The sequence below is a fragment of the Morchella sextelata genome (genome assembly GCF_020137385.1).
Source record: "Morchella sextelata strain SCLS chromosome Unknown scls_1, whole genome shotgun sequence".
Lineage (NCBI taxonomy): Eukaryota > Fungi > Ascomycota > Pezizomycetes > Pezizales > Morchellaceae > Morchella > Morchella sextelata.
In genome coordinates, this window is record NW_025408616.1 from 3,559,173 (window position 1) to 3,581,774 (window position 22,602).

The following is a 22,602-nucleotide window of genomic DNA, read 5'->3' on the forward strand; positions in this document are numbered from 1 at the left end:
TGGTGGATATTATATTTATGCCGAGGGGTCGGTTTTAATCGCGAGTCTACTATTTTGTATATATATACTGGTGTGCTTTACTGGGAGTAATTTCATGCATCTACTGCGCTGCTTTTCCTCGATGAATATATATATTTGGTGCTAGAATTGTGTACGGATAGCAATTTGAACTATTGAATGCCTACGGTATGTGTACAGTGTGACTATATTCACATCAATCCACTGAGTGATACCAAATGATTCGCCACCAGCCAACACACGGAACACCCATCTCCAGTCTCCAGAAAAACCATTTTTAAAACACAAGAAAAGAATCTAGAAATACACAACGAAGTCTCATTGACGTAAGGTACGCTACAGCCATTACTTCCCGAAAACCACAAAAAAATAAAGCCGCGAAAACAAATCACAAACCGCACAAACCCTCACCCCCCTTACTTCTGCTGTCCCCCATACCCAGGCGGGGGCGCAAACCCCCCCGGAGCCGGCGGTGGACTCAACACACCACCGGGGGGCGGCACCATCATTCCCGGCATCAACGGCGGCATCCCGCCCATCATCGGCGGCGGAATCATTCCCCCCATCGCCACATCGCCACCCGGCGGTGGTGGCGGCATCCCACCCGGAAACTGCGGCGGCGGCGGGAATCCGGCCGGCGGAAACGGTGGCATCCCTGGTCGTGGCGGTGGCGGGAGCCCGCCAGGCTGGCCGGGAATAGGAAAGCCGAAGGGCGGCGGGAAGGCTTGGCCGGGGCGCGCTGTTGGGGGTGTTAGTTTAGTAGATAAGGGAGGGGGAGGGGGGACGTACGTGGGAAGCCGAAAGGTGGTGGTGGGAAGCCGGCTTGGCCGGGCATTCCTGGCATCCCTGGCATGCCGGGCATACCGGGCATACCGGGCATTCCGGGAAGGCCAGGCATGCCGTTGGGGAGGCCGGGCATGGACTGGCCCTCGGCGGCGTAGGACGAGGTGATGGAGTCAATTACGGACTGGGCTTTCTCGTGGCCGATTTCTGTGGGACTTGTTAGCTGGAGCTGGGGGGGCGTTGGGGGGCAGTAGGAGAGGGCGCGCACGTTGGTAGTACTCGACGACATTGCGGAGGTGGTTTCGGCCGCTGTTGTGGGCTTTGCGCACGCTGATGGAGTCGTGGGTGAGGTAGACGTCGCAGTAGTCGCCTGTGGGGGAGCGAGCGTGTTAGTTAGCTGTGACTGGGGGGGGGTGAGTGAGCATCAGCAGCAGTGGGAATACGTACAGAAGACTGTGATCGCGCGAGAGAGAGAGACTTGTTAGTTAATTGCTTCAAGACGAGATTGTGAGGGAGAAGAGGAGAGGGGAGGGGAGGGGAGGAGAGAGGAGGAGAGGGGAGGAGAGGGGATGGGACGGATAGATAGATAGATGTGTGTGTGTGTGTGCAGACTCACATTTGGGCATTGTTGCGTCTTGTTGTTTTCAGTTGAGCAAAGCTGCGGCTCTGAGGAGATTTGGAATGAAGCTTTGTTGTTGTTCGCGATAGACGGATGGAAGAAGATGGCGTGGATGCTGCTTATCTCTTGGCACGGTGCAGGGGGCCGATCTGATAACGGTTGCTGTGGTGCATGGATTATCACTCGAGGTGCCAGCTGTGCAGGGTTGTGAACTCCCATCAACACTTCTCGACCTTTGGCTCTTCTTGTTCCTTTGGCTCTCTCTGTCCCTTCTAATCCTTCTGTCACTCCTTTCCCTTCTGTCTCTTCTCGCCTCTGTCTCTCCTCCCTTTTGTCCCTTCTCGCCCCCTTCCGACGCCTACATCTACGGAAACTGTATTCGCCCAGTTCTCTGTTCGCTCCGCCCCTTTGTCTCCTCCTGTCCCTCCCTCCCTCCATCCCCCCAGAAACCATAACTCCGCCCACTCCCATCAGTCTCTGGGCTCATGCCGAGGGCCCGAAAGGCGTACGTTTTGTTCTGGTTTCTGTGGAGTTGGGGATTTGTGTGACTGTGCAGTATTCCCGTGGGGTCTGTGGCTCGTTCTTGGTATCATGAACTCGGGGAAGATAAAGCAGCCCTGGGGGTTTATCTTTAATTATGTAGACATAGCAGCCTAACTCCCACCGCCACCGTAGTTTAGCTTGTGTACGAAGATAGGTATTGTTCTATATGTACCGTACTACTCCCCAACAGGTGGACTAGGGATATAGACCTCGACCCACCTCTCTGGACGCTCATGAACTACGGGAGATAAGTCCTCCAGCCCCACCATCACTCTCCCCACCCTCTAGTTCCCATCCCCCTAATCCCCTACCTGTGTCCCAAACCCCTCCACCACACTCTTCCACCCTGTAAGGTTGCATGCAATTAATGAGTTAAAAATAAAAAAAAAACCCCACCACAACCGAGTGACACCTCATGACGCCGATCCCCCGTAGCCAGCCCGCCAGCCACAGACGCATAATAGATCGCCGCCACATGTGGGTCTCTGATTGGTGGCATCCTGGTAGGGACCCCGAGTAACTGTGTGGTAAGGGGTTGGTTGAGAGGTAGGTGGGAGGGGTAGAGCAGCTAGGTAGGGCGGATCGGCGGTGGTTAAACGTGGCGTGGAACCTCGAGGACAATTCCGAGAGAGCAAAAAGCGGTATTTATTTCAATTAAAAAGCATATTATACCCTTGACATCTTGATCGGGCATATAAAGTGTATAATATGGCAAGAATTGTCCTCGAGGCAAGGCCGGCAGGTAGTGTTCTTGTCCTTTTAGACCATTGTGCTTGCATGTAATCGAGGAGGGAAGAACACAAGGACGCTCGTTCTCATGGGCCACACGAGCGGGTTTGGGTGTGCGTGAGGGTGTTATGGATGTCCTGGGGTCTAGAGACGAGGTGTTAGCGGGGTTTTAAGGTGGGCTTTGTTTGGCAAGTAGGATGGCGGGACGGTGTTTGTCCTATCCGGTTCGTAACTGTAAATCGCTCTGTCAATTACAGGTATTTCCCTCCAATGTCTCGTCTTATTGTATCTAAAAAATCTAGAGTGCTCAAGCCAACTCACCCGCGAAAAGATACGACTGATCAATAAAGACAGTTCTGAGATTTATATGTCGAGTGAGATTTTATGATTTCCGTGAGTTCCATGATTCGTAAAGTAGGTGCCACATAGCCATGTCTATTCCCTAATGTACGACTTGAGTGCTCCAGAAACCAATATTGTTCATGAATCATCTGATACCACAACAATATAAACACAAAACGTTTTTTTTTTTTTCAATTAGAAATAACCAGAAGAGTGGAGTCATAGGAAGAGTGGAGTCATAGCTAAAGCGCGAAAGGAAGGCATAACAAACATTAAAGCCATACTGTGCGTGAAACGTCCAGTGAATTCACATGCTGATATCCGTCCATGAAGATCCAAGGAATGCTGGTAATATAAAGCAAGCGGTACACAGAGCAATTGCAAATATATACGAGGGTGATGCTGAGAATGCGAGTAAAGAAGCATAACGATGATGATGGATGTAGGTAAGGCAGGTAGAGATCTCCTTGAATACATGCACATGTTATTCCACAACAACAACGAATGGACGGCAAGCTAGGAAAGCAGACAGAGAAAACCCATCCAGAAGATCATAATACAAGAATAGTAGAAAGAAATCGAAAGAAAGAGAAAGAGAAGAGAAAAAATGAATAAAACTCCAAGAGATACTTATGTAATCAAAAGGAAAACCAGATGAAAATTGAGAAAATTAAACAGAAGCAAAAAAAAAATAGGGTTTTTCGTTGCGCTCCGTTTTTCTTTACTCGTTTTGATCGTAGCCTCCCTGCTCAACAAACCAATGCCACCGCTTTTACTTCACCAGTCTAGCAACCAGTGCTGTGTCCATTAGTAACAAAAGTAAAACACTTTTATTTTACCCATGCCTGTTTGTACTTTTATTACTCTTTAACCCTCGAACCTTTTCCAATATCTATCTCATACCACCCATTCCTTGAAGTTTGTTGGCCAATTGAGGGTACTTCTCTTGCACCTAAAACCCAGAAGGATTTCACGAATCAGTACTTGATAGAGAGGATGTGCAGGAGATTAAAAATTGGGAAATGGCGATAGAAACTCAGTAATCAACAGGATATTAACATGTAGCCCGAAGGCCTTCAAGTCATGTGGGTGTGATTAAAATCATCATAGTGTGTATCGTGCGAACAGAGGGATGAGATGTATAAAGATATGATATCGTAGGGCTGATGCTTACCTCAAGCTGTGTTCTGGTAGCCTCGGCATACGACAAGGCGTTGACAATCTCTCCCTCAGTTCGCGAAAGTTGAGCAGCCTTCTCAAAGTACTTGAGCGCCTCTTGTACCCTACCCTGCTGCAGAAGCAGCTGGGCCATTGTCGCCACGGCGATATCACAGTCCGGATCAACTAAATCCTCCAGTCAGCTAGGTTCCAAAAATGATTGCCTGATAATCTCAAAACGTACTGATGAGAGCCCTTTCGCAGAGCTTTTCAGCCTCGGCGAAATCCTGCTTCCACTGGAACAGTGCCAGAGCTTTGTTAATCAATGGCAAAACGTTCATCGCCATTGGCTTTGCTGTCCTCTCCATCTCGACCGCTGTGTCAAACTTCTCAATCGCCTCCTGGAACTTTTGCTGGTCAAGCAAAAGCTCTCCGTAGTAATTGTACACATCAGGGGTCTTGTCAAAGTTCTTGATGCATCTTCGGAATGTCGCCATTGAGGACGCGATCGAGCCCATCTTGTACTGCGTAACACCGAGCTGGATGTGCGAGAAGATGAAATCCCGGTCAAGGTCGATTGAGTTCTGGTAGTCCTTGGCGGCCTCGGCGAATTCTCCGAGAATGAAGTGCAGCTGCGCCCTGTGGTAGTAGATATCTGGGTCATCCGAGTTCTTCTCGAGAGCAGTGGCAAAGTCCATCGCAGCACCCTCACGATCACCTGTAATATCCGTTAACCTCCATGTTTATCCCACCATTGTTGGGTATGCAAAATATTCACCAAGTTCCAAAAGCATGCTAGCCCGCTTGATGTAGCTCTGGGTCATTGTGTTGTCCAATTGGATACTCTTGCTCACGTCCTCCAGCGCCTCCATGGGGTCTCCCCGCAAGTATTTGAAAGTACCCCTCCAGTTCAACGCATATGCCTCAAAGCCTGTACCAAGCTGCATGGCCTTTTCAAACTCTTCACTGGCCTCCTCGTATCCGTCGACGGACTTCCTCTCTACCGCCTGGAGCCCGGCCCTCAAGTGGTAATCTCCAGTGTCCTCTTGCAGCGAGGCAGAGTCCTCAAGACCTGCTGGTCGGTTCTTCTGCCTGAAGCTTTGCAAGTAGTTGGAAACGAAGGTGCACGAAGGCAGCTTCTTGGGTCTGGCCGCCAACATCGCCTTTCCTTTTGCCTCAGCAACCTTCTTGAGTAATCTCTCAACGCTCTGTGCGGCACCCTCATTCCTGAACCCATCGATGATACAGCTGGCCGTGAAATCCAACAAAGCCGCACTGTAGTTCTCAAGCTGTTCATAAGCGTGAGCTCGGCGGTTGAGAGCCTTGACGTATTCTGGGTCAAGCGCAATGGCTGCACTTGTGTCATCAACAACCTTCTGCCATTGTGATAGAGAGTTGTAACAGGCAGATCTGTTGGAGTAGAAAATTGGGTCTGGTCTGCAGAGAATGGCTTTGCTGTACAGTTCGATAGCTAGATCAAACTCTTTGTTACCATAGGCCTTGTTACCGGCAGCCTTAAGTTTGCTGGCATAATCTTTTTTTTGCTAAAAACCAATGTTAAACAAACCGCACCACAAACAAAACCAAAAATGCACAGGATTATGTACCTCGGGCGTCAAAGTCTGCACAATCTCCTCATTCACCTCGGGATAAGCTTCCTCTTGTTCGGAGGGTTGAGATTGGCTTTCTGAAACATATATATAATCAGCATATTGAGCGCCCCACAATACGTCATACGACGCCTACAGATGTTGGATCCGGTAAGAGGGAAAAAAAAAAAAAATCTCTTCCAACATAAATAACCAATTGGAGTTCTCACCATCTGCAACTTTCTTCTCCTTCGATGAAGCCTTGTCCTTGATGTCCTTTCGTCGGTCCTTCTTGGCCTTCCCGGCCTTTCCGGATTCTCGCGACTGTTGCGAGATGTAGTAAATACCACCGGCCCCGGCAACTACCACCACAGCGCCAATAGTGTAAACAACAGCCTTATTTTCCGAGGCGAAAGTTGTGAGGCGAGTCCACAGCGATGAATCCGGTGGAGTGATGCCGACGGACCTAACTGGACTTGAAGGAATAGGAGGGGCCGACATTATGGATGAAGTGAAACGATGGAGGGGTTAATTGGGAGGGGGTGGTGGGGGGGGGGTGGGAGGAGGGGAAGTTGATGGTACTGCGGCAGCAGAAGAGAATTATGACGGCCAGTGGCAAGATTGGATAGGTATGTGGCAACGATGGTGATTTTGTATTTATCGAAGGCTGGATGGCTTAATGGGTGAATGGATGGAACAACGGAGCGGGGGGTGGTGGTCCTGAAGGGCGAAGAAACAGACGATAGTACCCGACTCTGTGTGGATGATGAATGGGTACGTGATGAATGGTACGTGCACCTGTTGTTTCGCAGTCTATGATGCGTTGCTGCCCTCCTTCCTGGTCTTTTTTTTTCTCTCCGCAACGCACACAAAACCTCCACGAATCTCTCTCCTTCCCCCCGCCCCAACATTTCTGGCCCCCCCTCCCTCAGGCAGGTGGTGTATATAGGCATATATTATTGCCCCACACTATGGAGATTCCTGGTATCTATCTCTAATCCCTATTTACACTGCTTCCGCCCCTGCTTTCGCGAGGTGCTCGCTTCATCTCTTCCCTCTTCTTCTCGATATGTGCGTACATGCTTCTTGGAGACCTTACTTCTCTAAGTTTCCTTGATGTTCCGTGCGTGCAGCACGCTGATAGGTTATCACCAGACCCCCCCCCTCTCTGTTACCGCAATTGGCCAACCCTTGTCACAAATCGATCTAACCTACCATACGGTATCTACCCTATGCAGGACCCAGCCAAGATTCAAATAACTTCTCCCCTCCCCCACGTGAACCCTGAGAATCGCTCACGGGAGACTTTATATAGAGACGGACGCCGGGCTGAAGGGGGGTCGGCTGAACCACCGTTTGGCCATCAGATGGCCGCCTGACTCCATAAGTCCGATTACCGACCGTTCAGGGGATATCAAATACGATAATCCGCCTCGATCCCCGGTGCATGGACAGGATCCATTTTCAAATATTTAAATCAAGGAGGAGAAAAAAAAAAAATAGAAAAAAATATTTCCGGAATGTCCGCGTGGATATGGAGATATTATCCGCCATGACTAATAAAAAGAAAAAAAATTATGGACTCCAACAGCAGGGCTGTTCGAAATCTTTGAGTTTTAGGCAGGAAGCCGTTTCGGCGTTTGCTCGCACGACAAATGTCAATGATCGCACGACCACTTATTCTGGATCAACCTACGTTACAGTTTTATGTTTAGGACAAGCCTCCAAGGAGCACGGGGTAAAAAGCTTATGGATAATACCGCCAGTCACCCACGTGTGGGGACGAGGAGGGAGGGAGGTTAAATTAAATACCGGCTACATAACCGTAGACATCGATATATCAAAAACACTGTAGATAGTAGTATAGTAGTAAATTTAGCTAGCCACCCCAAATAAACACCACTTTCAAGAAACGTGTTTTCGTGAACCTGGTAAACGCGTGTCTACAGTACCAGCAGGTACAGTAATACAACCTCCCGGGCAAAGCATCATCCCACCACCTCCACCACCACCACACCCACAGCCATCCACCACCCACATACAGCCATCCACCCACACCCCACAACCCAAATGATACCCATCACCATCTTCCCCGCATCAACACTCCCCCAGCACATCAACACCGACGTGCGGACCGGGCGCCGCCGCAAACAGCCACTCGACCTCTCAAAGTGCGAGCTGCTCGAGATGGTGCAGTGGGAGTGCCGGATCGAGGACGGGAAAACCAAGTGCTGGCCCATCGAGCGGCTATTTCGGAGGTAAGCTTTTTTTTTTCAGGCCCCCCGCCGAGAGGGCGGTACGTGGTTAATGAATATATGGTAGGTGCAAGAACCCAGCGACGGGGAAGAACCTCATGATTGAGGTTACGGCGGTGGAGACGGTGCCGTGGAAATCGAAAGTTGCTGCTGAGGTTGAAGCTGAGGCTTCTGCTGCTGCTGCTGGTGCCGCTGTTTGATAGGCATGAGGGGGGCTTTGGAATTTAATGGTATTTGATAGTAGTCGGTTTTTTGAGGTGTCACCTCTAGCTACTAGAAGTGTAGGTTTGCTTTCTAGTATCGATAATTAACTGCTCGTTCCAGCCGCATCCTTGTAAGATATTCAGGGTTAGGTTTTCTGGCAATCATCGAGTTGGATTTGGTGATCCTAATAAATATACTCCAGCCTATGACATACGAAGTCAATCCTTGAAGCCTGTAATCAAATATCTTAACATTTATAGACCGGCAACTGCTGTCTTTATGGCCAATCTACGCTTACAAACGTATGTGCACGTATTTCCTGACTAGGAGCACTACCTACTACCACTCTGAGATCGAGTACCTACCGTTATTTCAGGCGAATAAGCTTAACTATATGGTCTTAAATCAGAGTAGCGGTAGAAAGAAGGTCCTGATTGGCTTAAGCCACGGGAACATGCATACTCACCATTTTCCTTTGACTTTCCTCCCATCACTTCGCTTTAAGCCCATGCATGGGCTTATTCGCCAGCTACAGAAATAACGGTACTGCTATATATATCCCCGGATTTTACTTGAGAGACTCAATAATGCCAGCTTATAACTCAAACTGTGGACTTCACACCCGTACCCCTAACCTCCAAACAACAGGAGAGAAACGATTTAAAAAGATGGAAAGCACGCATATGCATGCCCATAGCCCAGCTTTCGGGTCCGGCCGGAAAAGGCCTGTGCACACTCCTACTCGATCCCAGATACATACTACGCCCTCACACCCCTTGTTTTATGTATCTAACTTCCCAACATTCAATCATTGACCCCAGGCCGGAATGATTACAGCGCGGCGAGGTTGGTTGCAAACTAGCTGTTAATTTTCCATCTATGCGAAATTAAAAAGCACCATTATAAAAACAAAAAGAAACCCAACTAGCCAAAGGCCGCATATATGTACAAACCCCATGCTCCACTGAGCCGCTCGAGGCCAACATATCCCAACCCCAACCCCAGGCCCAGGCCTAGGCCGAGCACGAATTCCTGGTCTCGGTTGGGAAGCAGTGGTATCCTTCCCTTTACAGATTCCGGTGGATCGAGCCCATTGCGAAAGCCAGAGCTAAAAAAAGAGCGGGTTTCTTGGTCCGTGCTCACTGCAAAAAAACTCCTTTAGGGGGGCCGGGGCCAATGGGGCGGGAAAACCCCACTCTCGCATGAATTCTACCAGAATCTGTGTATGCTCTCGATCCACCGTCTGTCTCCTCTCTGCTACCTACATCCATGGTGCTGAAGGAAAATTAAAAGGGATATATTAGCTCTACCCAGCCAGCCGCATGGCTGTGCCAGCTGCGATATATCGATGGACCTCCTCCAACTTCAAGTCTCAAGACGGTTTATACTTGGATTTAAAGCAGAGTAAATTAAAGACCACCCACTCGACGCCCAGCTCGTGCAAAAGAATGATCCCACCTTACCATGAACTCCTGTGTCCGCGATCATTGGCGTATCGACAACTATGTAGTTAATATCCAACGAAGCCCGGGACACAGCAACGTTAGCTGTGGGCTATGGGGTAGGTCTGAGGCATTGTCCGTACATGTATGTACCCAGGGTTAACGCTAGACTGCTTCACGTGCCAGGTCTTGTTCGGGCGAGTAGGCGGGTGTTATTCATTCGTTCTAGGCCCGGTTTAGGGTGGCTGGTGGACGGTGGTTGTTAGGGAGTGGTAGCTTGGGAAGTGTTTTGTGGTGTGGTAGTGATAGTGTTTGTATTTGGTAGCATATACTCTAGATAGAGCGGTAATGATCACAACGCCTGAAAAGCGGAAGAGTGTGCCACTACACTCCTTGAGTATCAATATACCCTATGATAGAATTGCCTTGGCCATGTAATAGTAACTACATGTACATGTAGTTGACTAACTAACTACATGTATGAATAAAGGAGGGAAGAGGAGCTTACTGGAACGGATATTTAAGCAGAGGAAGAATAAGAGGTTCCACGCCAGACGTGAGAAACACGCACAAAAAGAAGAAGCAACAAAGCAGAAACGCCAGCTCAATTAATTACTAAGAGAAAAAAAAGCCCACCCCCACAACCCCCCCAACCCCACACTACACCTTCCCCCTCCCCCTCCTCCCCTTCCTCCAAAACCTCCTCTCCGCATTCACCACCCCCTCCACGCCGCCCTCCCCCCCACCCCCCTTGACCCCCTCCCACGCCCTCCTCCACGCCTCATCCCTCTCCCTCCTCCCCCCCCCCACCACCCCCTCCTCCACCACCCCGCCCGCCCCCGCCCCCACCGCCAACAACTTCCTGAGCGCATTCTCCGCCAGCCGCGCCTCCTCCGTCGCGCGCTCGCGGATCTGCCGCGGCGACACGGGCCGCGCCGTGTACACCGGCGTCGACAGATACGTGTGGCGGCTCGGATACGGCGGCAGGTGGTCGTCGCGCGGCGCGCCGGCGAGCGACGGGCCGAGCAGCTGTGTGAGGTCGGGGGGCGGCGGCGGCGGCGGCGAGGGCGCGCGTGGGTGCGGGGTGGAAGGGGTGGGGGGGAAGCGGTGCAGCTCGGGTTCGAGCGTGGAGAGCGGAAGGTGGTGCGCGGTGAGCATGTCTTGGAAGTCGAAGACGGTGGGGCGCGTGCGGCGGCCGGCGTGCGAGAAGAGCTGGATTGTGTGGAGCATTTGTAGGAGGTCTATGTTGCAGTCAGCACCAACCCAAACACCAAAGCACCAAAGCACCAGACACCAAAGCAGTGCAGAGTAGAGTAGAGGAGGAAATGGGGGACCAACAGTCTTCAGCCAGCTGCCGCATGCGCTCCTGTGCGTGTCGGGTGGCGCCGTCAAAGCCGACAGACTTCATGATCGCGGCCGTGCTGCGGTTGAGCAGGTCGGCGACGATGTGTTCTGGGAGCACGGCGGCGGCGTCGTCGTAGGCGGGCGGCGGGGGCACCGCTGTGCGGCGGCGTTTGGGGGGGCGGTCGAGCGCGCTGGAGTCGATGGTGAGCTGTGGGGGAGGGGGAGGGGGAGGGTTTGCTGCCATTGTTGGCTGTGTGGTGAGGGAGAGGAGGAGGTGATTGGGGGATTGGGGGATTGGGGGAGGGAGGGATTGAGGACTGAGTGATTGAGTGATTGAGTGATTGAGGAGAGCTGTAGCAATTACGGGGTGGCCGTGAGAGTACTGGTGTTGGTGCTGAGTGCTGAGTGCTGAGTGCTGAGTGCTGAGTGCTGAGTGCTGAGTGCTGAGTGCTGGCTATGGGTGATATTCCATCGTCAACTGCTCGCGATCCTTGACCCAACGCTGACTAACGCTCACCCGTGACCCGTGACCCGTGACCCACAAGACTCAAGACCCGGCCCACCCAGGCTGACCCGGCCCACACCCAACTCACCTCACCTCACCTGATTCCGAAATTCTCTTTCTCCTCCCACCCACCACCGCACCGCCCGGTAAGACATCCCTCTCCGCCCCTCAACCTATCCGCAACTCTAACATTCATTGTCGCCAGGATAACTATACCCCACTCCACTCACTTTAAACAACTACTCCTACTACTACAACAACTATAGAAATGGCCATCGCTCCAATCGTCGGCAGACTTAGGAAGGGTCTGGTTCTTGACCTGTCTGTGGCTCTCGGCATCGGTACCTGTACGTCTACCTCTCTCCCAATCCCCCCTGACCTTCCCTTCCTCCCATCCTCTACCTTCCCCCAACCCGCTGCTGCTGCGGCGGCTATAGTGCTATACTATGCTCTACCATGGATGAGTGCTGACGGGTGCGGGTACAGCAATGGGATACCTCTTCTGGTACGGTAAGTAGCATCACCGCCCTCCACTCCCCACCACCCCACCACCCCACCACCCCACCACCCCGCCCGACAACAACGGCGGCTTACGAGGAAGCAGGATACCACATCCCGGCCATCCGCCAGCGCGATGCGTAAGTTCCCCCTCTACTCCTACCTCTACTTACCACCGCTACTACTACTACTACTACCATGCTGTTGTGGACATGGGCTGATGTGACGGCTGGGGTGTAGGTTCTACGCAAAGATTGAGCAGCAGCGTATTGCCAATTCGCAGTCCTAGAAGGACTAGCAGCGAAGCGCGGTATTAGAATTGGGGGGGGGGGGGGGGGGGGGGGTATTAGAACTGGGGGTGGGAAGCTGCGGCGTTGTTGTAGGTAGTGAAGTGCGTCTGTAGAAATGATAGTGCTGGTTTCCCTTTTTTTCGTAGTCTTCTGGTTATGGTGACTGTGGTGGTGATGGTGATGGTGATGGTGATGGTTGTGAGGTTAGAGCCGAGGTTATGGGGTGATGATGGAAGCAGCGGGTTTGAGGGTTGTGAATTGCGAAATTGTGGAGATTGTGGAGATTGTGTAGGCACTTTGTTATCGAGTACAGATACCACCATCCCGCATATTCTACATAGGCAGAGACACCCAGTCCGTAGTCCTAGCTATGTAGCCTCCACCACCCATCCCATGCCTGACCCACCACCCATCACTCGATCCGCCCCCACTCACCCGTCCCATAACCCATCACTCGGCCATCCCATCAGCCCCACCCCACTCACAGAGCAGCACATCACACATCAACTGGCAGACACAGCTTCTGTTGGTATGTATATGTGCACGCAGGTAAGCCTATGGCGGCTGCAAGAGCAGCGGTGATATACTCTGGATGAGGGATGTACACTACATATCCTGACTCTGGCTCCGGGGAGCGTAGAGCAGCACGGTAGGTTCTGGTTTGCGTGTAGTACTTACGGCTGGCTGTGCGCCTGAGGCTTGGAGTACATGCTTGTGCTTGTGCTTGTGCTTGTGCTTGTGCTTGTGCTCTGGAGCGTAGTGTAGTCGACGAGTCGAGTTCACAGCTCGAGCAAGTTATCGAGTTGCTCGAGCTTTTTGGTCATGCATACATGTAACTCGACAGATTAAAGGCTACCTGTATTTTTACCCAATTGGAACCAAAGATCCTTTCTTTTATATATATATATATTTTTTTAATATATTTATTACAAAGCCCGAGTTTCGCCCCCAGCCCACGAGTAGAGGCAGTTTCACGAAGTCGAGGTCGAGCCTATCGTAAAAGAAAACAGACCCGATCGGACTCAGCGGTGCTGCTCCAGATCTGGGATTGGGATCCCAAATACTGGGCATGGAGTGCGTTGTTTGTCTCTGATCTGGCACAGACGGCGTTGGATCTTGAGTTTTACGTATACGGTCGTGGTGTGCCATGCCAGGCCAGGCTATCCCAGTACATAGTCGGCACCACTCGCTCCTCAGTTAACTCAACCATTGTGCGTGCTCTAGAGCAGATGCTGCCGTGGACACACACACAGAACAGACCGTCGATAGGTAGACATCCCTCACGGCGCTTCTGTCGTGAAACGTCGCATGCTGCCACAATTAACCTCGCTACATATAGATATCGATATAGGTACGTAGATATAGCCACTCGTGGAAACCTCCATACACTGCAGTGCAATTCCAGACGACTCATGCCCGCCCGCCCCCAGACGCCCCCAGCATCGAGTCGGATCCGCCCAGCTCCCATCCCACCGCCAAGCCCGCCAAGCCCCTCACCACATGCACATGCCCAACGACGTCACAGCAAACAACCCCACCCCCCCCCAAAGCTCTCTCACCATTCAATTGACCGCAAACCACAAAGCCGCAGGAAAATGCTCGCCCGCTCGCTCCTCCGCTGCGCAACGAGGCGGCCGCAATGCCTCCCTTTACCCAGACGCCCAACTGCGATTGCGGTGCCCGCCGTCAATATCGCCGCTCCACGAAGACACCTGTACGAGAACGTGCGCCAGGCCATCCGCGACGAAGTGCCGAAAGGCCGCTGGGGCAAGAACCAGACCATGGCCGTGATTGCGTTTCTGCTGTACATTCCCTCCCCCCGCCCATACCCCCCAACCCCAAGACAGCGGCAGGAGACCAGCTAAACCCCCCCCCCCCCCACAGCGCCAGCAGCGGCATCGGCATCGCCCTCTACAGCTACACCACCTACCTCAGGTTCATCTCCTCCACCATGCACAACTACCCCGCGCCCGTCGCCAAGGAGCTGCGCCGCGCGCTCTACTACAACCTCTACGACCAGCCGCAGCCCGCCATCAAGCACTTCCGCCGCGCCCTCGAGCAATGCACGCTGCACGAGCTCTCGCCGCTCTCCGACGAGGTCACGGGCATCAAGCTGGAGCTCGCGGGTCTCCTCGAGAAGCACGGGCTGCCCGACAAGGCCGCCACGGTCCTCGAGCATGTGCTCGACGAGGTGGCGGCCGGCGCGAACGACCTGCCGCGCGGGCCGGAGCGCACAAGACTGCTGAAGAGGGGCGTGGGCGTGGGGTTGAAGCTGGGGGAGCTGTATATGGGGCGGGAGAAGAGCGCGCAGGCGGAGGAGGCGCTGGTGTGGGCTGTGCAGACGATGCTGCGGGAGCGGCAGCGCCGGCAGCAGGGTGGTGCGGCCGGCGGGGAGGGGGAGGGGGAGGGGGAGGGGGGGGAAGGGGGGGTGGTGGTGGTGGATGAGGGCGAGTGGCTGAGTGATGAGGAGGCCGGCATGGCGCTGGAGAGCCTCGCGGCCTGTTATTTGGAGCGTGAGCAGCACTTCCTGGCGACGCCGCTGCTGCTGCAGGCGCTGGAGATGGCGCCGAGGGGGGATTGTCACGCGGTTGTTATCAGTATGCCCCCTCCCCCATCCCCTTCCACCCCCCCCCCCACACCAACACTAACACCTAACAGTGAACAACCTCTCCACCTCCCTCGCCCAACAGCCCCTACCCCCCCACGCACCCATAACCCGCCACCAGCTCATCGCCGACTCCGCCGTCAAATGGGCCGAAAAGGCGCTGGCACTGGCCAACACCATCACGCCGCCCGCGCGCACCGACGAGTGCGACACCGGCTGCGTGGCCGCCACATACAACCTCGGTGAGTTCGCCGAGATGCTGGGCGACAAGGAGACGGCGCGGCGGCGGTATGCGGAGGCGGCGAGCCTGGCGCGGGGGTTGGGGATGGCGGAGGGGGTGGAGAGGGCCGAGGAGGCGCTGGGGCGGCTGGAGAGGGGGGGGAAGCGGGGGGAGAAATAGGGTGGACTGGTTGGGGGTAGGGTAGGGTAGGGTAGGGTAGGGTAGGGTAGGGAGAATGTAGATAGATAGAGAGGGTAATTGGAGCAGTTTGCAGAGTGGAGCAGAGTAAAGCAGAGGAGAGGAGAGGAGAGGAGAGGAGAGGAGTGTAGTAGTCTAACATTCCGGGCAGAACGGCCGCTACCAAAACTGCAGCTGGAGCTAGCAGCGCACTAACTACATTAGTGCACCAATAATAGCGGGAAATGATTTGATATGCATGTTTTTTGTCTCCCACACCACATCAACGTCAACCAAGACACAACCACCAACCACACACCAATAACAGATATTTGTAGATCCATCGTTCAGCCATAAACCGAGTAGAGAACAGCATAACTATAAACCATTCTACATCACCATCATCACAGAACACACACACACACACACACACACACACACACACACACACATGCAGCCTTCAAAAATACGTAACTACTACATACCAATAACCAATATAAAAAAAAAAGCGAGCGATACAAGACAATCCAAAAACGGGGCATCAAAAAAAAAAATAAAAGTAAAAAAGAATTACCACCACCACCCACCCACCCACACCACATCCCACACATGCACAGCACTACTTTTTAACCCCCCCCCCGCTTCCAACACTCTAACCTCCCACCTCCCTCCAACCAACTAACCTCCAAACCTCCAAAAAGAATACTACCACTAGAAGAACCACACCCATGCCAAACCATCATCATCATGATCCCCCCACCTCTGTTTGTAGCCCAAGAAGAAGAAGTAAAATAAAAATAAAGTGTAACGAGAGTCAAGAAATATAAATACATCCGAAGATCCAAAAAAATAAATATAAAAATAAAACGCCTTCTCCCTAGCCACAGTGCACGCTTTATGTCGGTATCGGTATCGGTATATCGGTGAGGTGAGGTGAGTCGATGAGGATACCATGTTAAGAGGAGGGGATATATATATAAAAAATGAACAGCCTTCCTCCCATCCCCCAACCCCACCACCCATCCCACTAAAACCCCCACACTGGCCCATAGTTCGTCCCATCTTTACCCACCACCACCACCAAAAAAAAGTCTGCACTTACAGCGAGGAAAAAAACGCAAACATAAACAGCGACAGAAACGACATGGCCCCCTATCAATCCCCCTATAACGCCGGTCCCCTCGGCGTCTCATCGCTCCCTCTATGGTAGATGGGCAACCTGGGCACATAATCCCTTCCCCTCCCCACATCCTCCTCCCCTAGCGGCGGGGTCGGGCTCCTCAAGCTCACGCCATCCTCATCCACCTCAACCTGCTGCTTCACAGGCGCCACGCCCGCGGGCGGCGGCGGGTACGAACCAATAAGCGAACGTTGCGACTCGACCGGATACGGCTGCTCCAGCGCCACTCCTCGTGTTGGCTGCGGCGGCGTGTCGTACGAGGTGATGGGGATCTGCGGCGTTGTGGACTGCGGCGAGTTCTCGCCGCGGTTCTTCTCAAGGGAGGAGAAGGCGTCGCGGGGTGTGGATTGGTTTTTGCGGCGGCGGATGAAGAATACGGCGGCAATGATGAGCAGGAGACCGAGGATTCCGCCGACAACGCCGCCGGCTATGGCGCCGGCGTTGGACTTGCCGCCGCCGGAGGATGCGGCGCGGGTAGCGCCGCTGGTGGCAGCGGATCCGTCGCTACCCGCAGTTACTGTTGCGGGGATGAGGCCGATGACGGAACTGGAGACCCCGCCAGTGCCTTGAGCGGTTCCTGAGGGGGAACCTGTTACAACCGCCGAATCTGACACGCCCCGTGTTCTTGTATACGTTTTTGTAGCCAAACTGTTGTAGTGCTCAGTCACTGTAGTTACATACAATGGCATCCCATTTGCGAGTGTTATTATTGCGGTTGTAAGGGCAACTGGGTCTATAATAGTTCTTGTGGCCATGGCGGCCGTTGTCATTCCATCAGTAACTAACTCGGTGGGAACTTGTGATTTTACGCAAGATGCCTCGGTAGCAGCAGCGGCTTTCTCCACACCATTGCCCCTACAGTATTCCTGGCATGGAGTTCCTAGCTGGCCTGAGAATACTGCTAGACATTCCAATTTATAATCTGTTGGAACAGGAATCGGTGGTGCAGAAGTTGTAATTTCTGCTGATGTGGTTGCATCGGGGTCCTGAGCAGCAGCGCCGACGATAACACCCGCCGAAACCCAGAGGACGCCGCACAAAGTGGCTGAAAATATTGATACCGGTCGCATATTTTTTTTTCCTGTTAATTATTTACTCCGGCTCGCTAGCCAGGCCGTATAGTTCGACAAAGACAATGCTCACTCGCTATCCCCTCGTTGGCGGTAGCAGGGGGCGGTGGGAGGGTAAAAGGTATCGTCGAGAAATACGTTGTGGTAGTGGAGGGAGGGTAGAAAGGGAGAAAGGGAGGAAGGAGGAGGAAAAGAGCAACAGGATCAGAGATGGGTGGTTGCGGTGGTCATACACACACCAAATACAGTGTCGTACATGTACCGTATGTGGGCAGGCAGGCAAGCAGGCGGTGGACTGATACAGCGGCGTTGGGAGGATAACCAATAGTTATTCCAGCCACAATGACAGCAAAGGCTCCTGACTGGATGCACAGATGTGTCAAAAAAGCAACAAAGGCGCGAAGGAAGAAGCGGAAAGGAAAGAGGAGTTTGGGGGGGGGGGGGGGAGACAAAAGGTGTCATCGGCCATGTCCATACCTGCTACAGCTTATTAGGTCTCCCTCTATCCTGCTATTCTCCACTGTGACATATCGACGATCAGAGGAAGAAGTTGCGGTACCGGTGAAGAAGCACACTGGACGGCAATCGATATTGCTATTAACTTGTAAGGCTTAGGATTTCGAATTGAGTTGGTCTGTGAATTATGTGGGTAATGGGTTCGTAAATAGAAACCACGAGGTAGGGGGAGGGGGTTATGCATTGTCTGGCGAAAAGGATGTAAGCACTACAGTTTTTGATTACTCGCACATAACAGCCATGGTGGTACAGGCTACATACATGTACTTTACAAATAGGTACCCACTGTCTCCTCATCTCCACTTCTCAACCATTCTCTTCATGAATGTAGAGTATGTAGTAATACCACCCACGATGCAAGCCACTGCCATCAACATCACCATTATTACCACTGCTCAGTCAGTACATATCAGCTGTGTGTATGTAGTATCCAAGAGTGAAGAACTTCAGCGGCACTGGTGAGAGACGTTCCAACATCCATCCATCCACCCATGTCTGTGCAGCCGTCGATGTCGCACAGAGAATATGGGTGTGGGCTGTGGATTGTTACGAAATAGCTGGGGGATTTAGTGGGCGCAAAGGTGTCGAGACAGACGTTTGAGATGCTTAGCAAACCCCAAACACGGCTAGCTTCGCCCGCCTAGAAATCAGCTCAGCCGCGCGATAAATACGATACGGGCAACAACTCCTGCTAATCCCAAAATGTGCTCCTACTTAACCCTGTCGTTCTGCGCAGAGATACTCCACTGTAAAGTAGAGAAGAGCACATATGTGAGTGGAGATACACCTACTATATGTATGGGCATGGAGTCTTTCTCTTGCTTGCTTGCTGATCAGGATTATCCGGGGAGGGTTTAGGAGACGGGGGGTGGGTCACCAGCTGCAGGAAGACTTTATTCCTGCCCGGAGGGATGCGACAATGTGGAAACACTGAATTATTATTATGAACAGAACAGCATTACAGCGTTCCTTTCCTTTGTTTTTTGGTCGCCTGCACGTTTGTTCTCGCGCTCTTCTACCCTAGGAGCACAAGATTAGTTATGATAGGTAGCCATTAACCGTGCCGCAGAGGTAAGTGACAACTCCTGTGCCCCCGGAAGGAAGCCGGATACATTTGTAGCAAGTAAAATAACAGCAACCTGGGTTTAAAGATGGGAATGGATGTGCAAGAAGTAATCCATGATAATTTCTTATCTGTGGCCGGCTCTACATTACATTGCAATTCTACCGTGGTACTAGGGCAGAGCAGTGCGAGGGAAGATCGCTTATCCGGTTTATTTTTAATTACTGTCATGTAGTAATCAGGGTCCTGCTAGCAAATAAGAATAAGATGTGGCGGTTGCCTCGATTCCTCTGCTTTGCACTTCCTTACCGTACCGTATCGGTACCATAACTGCAACAAGTGTCATTTAGCCTAGGCCAAGTAAGTGCACGAATCCGTGAAATTAATTGTATATCAACGACTTGATCTCCCCTCCCCTTTTCACATTTCCCATGTTCTTACTACGGCAAACCTCGGCAGCGCAAATAAAGTTTCACGAATGATTCTGGAGTGATGAACCCGACATGAAACGTGAGACAGGGCTGGGACTTGAAGACACAGTTATGCACATGTAACGATTTCAGCTTGGTTGAAACCACATTCTACTATGGTTCTTCTTCCGACCATTTCCTTTTCTGGTGCTGGAAGTGATCCCTGCAAACAGGGCTATGGATTCAGTGGCACCCGAGTGAGATGATGTGCAAACAAATATTAATCCTAGGGTTAGGGGTGTTGTAATCAGCGGGATCGATCGTTATGATAAGATAAGATAAAGAAGGGTTGGCCCTGAAGTCCAGACAGTCACAGCCCACCACCAATCTCCTACCCACACGGGCCCAATCCTGCTTAGTTTGTAGTGTCTTGGCATGAGCGACGCCCACACAACACCCAGCAGAGACATTTCGATTCCCCCGTCAGTAAACGAATTTCTCACGTCCACCCACGAAACCACCACGAAGTTAACGACCCTATTCAACTTCTTCTCCGGTCAATTTTATAAGTCATCATGAGTGGTGTGTGTTTTTTCACCCCCCATTAAGATGCTGAGGATGGAAATGGGAAACAGACGAAACGAAATACTGACGTCGATTGGTGGGGTATGATAGCTGAACAGATGGTTTTGCGCGGGACCCTTGAAGGTAGGATGAACACGCTGTTCCGGTGGAAGAAATGAGGAGGGAATTAAGCTCCAGAAATGCTGGCTGCTCCTTGGGAAATCTTCTAGAATTGGAAATGCTAATTTGGATATTGAATATCAGGGCACAGCGGCTGGGTCACTGTAAGAAGAGACTCTCCCTCGATGCCATAATGTGGAGATGGATATTGACTGAGATGGAACGAAATAGTCCCTCGCTACTTCCCTCGAGAACCCCAACATGCTCTTGTCCGCTTCGCGTGACAAGACTCTGATCATCTGGGACCTGTAAGAAATATCCGCTTCTCGCTCGTTTTCACTGCAGCTGGAGGATGCCTTTCTCAGAAAGTTGTCTGATGAATTTTTGCAGCACCCGTGACGAGGGAAGCTTTGGTGTCCCCAAGAGGAGTCTCAAGGGTCACTCCCACATCGTCTCCGACTGTGTATGTTCACCTCCGACTATTGAGTAGAAAGAAATTGGAGGATTTTTTTGCTAACAGAGAGCTACAGGTGATCTCTTCCGACGGTGCCTACGCTCTTTCCGCCTCTTGGGACCACACCCTCCGTCTGTGGGAACTCTCCACCGGTCAGACCACCCGCCGCTTCGTCGGGCACACTGGTGACGTCCTTTCCGTCTCTTTCTCCGCCGACAACCGTCAGATCGTCTCCGGATCCAGGGATCGTTCAATCAAGCTCTGGAACACCCTCGGTGACTGCAAGTTCACCATCACCGACAAGGGTCACACCGAGTGGGTTTCTTGCGTCAGGTTCTCCCCGAACCCCCAGAACCCTGTGATTGTTTCTGCTGGTTGGGACAAGTTGGTCAAGGTTTGTACTTTTTTCTTTGCCCCCTCAATCGCCAAGACCCCATACACCCCAAATTGCGCCGAAAAGAGACGGAGATATCAAAGGATGCTATGCAACTTTATAGTATTTGCTACTTCAGAGACCCATCTAGTCTATGAGACAACCAATCACCAACGCACTGATGATACACTTCCTCTCTCCCATTTTTATACCCACTATCAGCACCAATTCGTCTGAGAGCTCTTCATGCTAACATATATCTCTCTTCAAGGTCTGGGAACTCGCTTCCTGCCGCATCCAGACCGACCACATCGGTCACACCGGTTACATCAACACTGTCACCATCTCCCCCGACGGCTCTCTCTGTGCTTCCGGTGGAAAGGACGGAACCACCATGCTCTGGGATCTCAACGAGTCCAAGCACCTCTACTCCCTCAACGCCGGCGACGAGATCCACGCTCTTGTCTTCTCCCCCAACCGTTACTGGCTGTGCGCTGCCACCGCCAGCTCCATCATTGTCTTCGATCTCGAGAAGAAGTCCAAGGTCGACGAGCTCAAGCCCGAGTTCGTCACCGCCGGCTCAAAGAGCCGCGACCCGGAGTGTGTTTCATTGGCTTGGAGCGCGGATGGACAGACCCTGTTTGCTGGTTACACAGACAACATCATCAGGGCTTGGGGCGTCATGAGCAGGGCTTAGATGGGAAGTTGAATGAAAAAAGTAACTTGAAAATAATAAAACAATGGTTCCTTCTTTTTTTTGTGAATCAAATTCAGAAATTTAAAACACAAAAAAAACATTCAAAAATCGGGCTCTTCTAGGTTTCTTTTCTCTTTGTCCTTCCTCTATGTCTGGCTTGTTTGTTTTTCCTTTAACTCTTCAATATTTGGCGGCGGTGGGGATATAGGCGTGTGTGCATACCTGTTTTTGTAAATGTACAATGATAGGAGTGAATAAAAAGCTTTTGATACCTTCCTGGCAATCTTAATATCCAAGTAATGGCGAAAATTTACACGTTAGGATTAATTCATAGAATGTCACTCGCTCATAATTCGCACGGTACTATAAATAGGTTATCGTAAAAAATGCACCAGTCTAAATATTTTTTTGAAGACAACGATAGAGAGGAGAGCCGCAAATGATGACGTCAATAGCAACCGTCAATAGCAACCATGAGTTTGTGAACGGGAGCAATCAGAGCAGGGTTTCCGTTTAAACAGAAAGGAAAAACTGATCTGATTCGACCAGCATAGCAATTCTAAACATTCACTATGCATGCCACAGCTCTGGCACGTGGACCCGTATTACAAAAGCCTGTAGTACTAAGTTGACTCGTATTTGTTCAATGACCAATGCAGCATTATTATTATCAATAAAGTCCTCCAACAAGTTATATAGTACTAAGACGCGGCCACGCTATATCTAATATTAATAGCAGTCTACAAGCTTTGAGTTACGCCCTAAAACGCCCATCCCGGAATCTAAAGTTAAGATAGAAAGAAAGAAAAGTAAGAAAGAAAGAAAAAAACTACT

The 22,602-nt window shown here is 51.7% G+C and overlaps 7 protein-coding genes across 7 annotated transcripts; 3 read left to right on the plus strand and 4 right to left on the minus strand.

The window, feature by feature from the left end:
- Positions 1-434: 434 nt before the first annotated feature.
- Positions 435-1,427, minus strand: H6S33_000929 (uncharacterized protein; the record flags this gene model as incomplete). The annotated part of the gene is made up of 5 exons (XM_044832360.1): positions 435-757; positions 808-1,008; positions 1,070-1,171; positions 1,249-1,254; positions 1,418-1,427. 5 exons carry the CDS (start codon positions 1,425-1,427, stop codon positions 435-437), a joined length of 642 nt encoding a protein of 213 aa, XP_044700488.1.
- Positions 1,428-3,926: 2,499 nt separating this feature from the next.
- On the minus strand, positions 3,927-6,282 carry H6S33_000930 (uncharacterized protein; the record flags this gene model as incomplete). Its single annotated transcript, XM_044832362.1, has 6 exons — positions 3,927-3,986; positions 4,209-4,378; positions 4,437-4,910; positions 4,971-5,736; positions 5,800-5,879; positions 6,012-6,282. 6 exons carry the CDS (start codon positions 6,280-6,282, stop codon positions 3,927-3,929), a joined length of 1,821 nt encoding a protein of 606 aa, XP_044700489.1.
- Positions 6,283-7,851: 1,569 nt separating this feature from the next.
- On the plus strand, positions 7,852-8,236 carry H6S33_000931 (uncharacterized protein; the record flags this gene model as incomplete). The annotated part of the gene is made up of 2 exons (XM_044832363.1): positions 7,852-8,039; positions 8,104-8,236. The coding sequence occupies 2 exons, from the start codon at positions 7,852-7,854 to the stop codon at positions 8,234-8,236; spliced, it is 321 nt and encodes a 106-aa protein (XP_044700490.1).
- A 2,106-nt stretch (positions 8,237-10,342) lies between these two features.
- On the minus strand, positions 10,343-11,270 carry H6S33_000932 (uncharacterized protein; the record flags this gene model as incomplete). The annotated part of the gene is made up of 2 exons (XM_044832364.1): positions 10,343-10,923; positions 11,021-11,270. The coding sequence occupies 2 exons, from the start codon at positions 11,268-11,270 to the stop codon at positions 10,343-10,345; spliced, it is 831 nt and encodes a 276-aa protein (XP_044700491.1).
- Positions 11,271-13,914: 2,644 nt separating this feature from the next.
- H6S33_000933 (uncharacterized protein) lies at positions 13,915-15,324 on the plus strand (the record flags this gene model as incomplete). The annotated part of the gene is made up of 3 exons (XM_044832365.1): positions 13,915-14,123; positions 14,204-14,916; positions 14,978-15,324. The coding sequence occupies 3 exons, from the start codon at positions 13,915-13,917 to the stop codon at positions 15,322-15,324; spliced, it is 1,269 nt and encodes a 422-aa protein (XP_044700492.1).
- Positions 15,325-16,485: 1,161 nt separating this feature from the next.
- H6S33_000934 (uncharacterized protein) lies at positions 16,486-17,571 on the minus strand (the record flags this gene model as incomplete). Its single annotated transcript, XM_044832366.1, has 1 exon — positions 16,486-17,571. The coding sequence occupies one exon, from the start codon at positions 17,569-17,571 to the stop codon at positions 16,486-16,488; it is 1,086 nt and encodes a 361-aa protein (XP_044700493.1).
- A 2,564-nt stretch (positions 17,572-20,135) lies between these two features.
- H6S33_000935 (uncharacterized protein) lies at positions 20,136-21,768 on the plus strand (the record flags this gene model as incomplete). Its single annotated transcript, XM_044832367.1, has 7 exons — positions 20,136-20,142; positions 20,236-20,268; positions 20,389-20,408; positions 20,476-20,552; positions 20,635-20,707; positions 20,775-21,092; positions 21,343-21,768. The coding sequence occupies 7 exons, from the start codon at positions 20,136-20,138 to the stop codon at positions 21,766-21,768; spliced, it is 954 nt and encodes a 317-aa protein (XP_044700494.1).
- Positions 21,769-22,602: the final 834 nt, after the last annotated feature.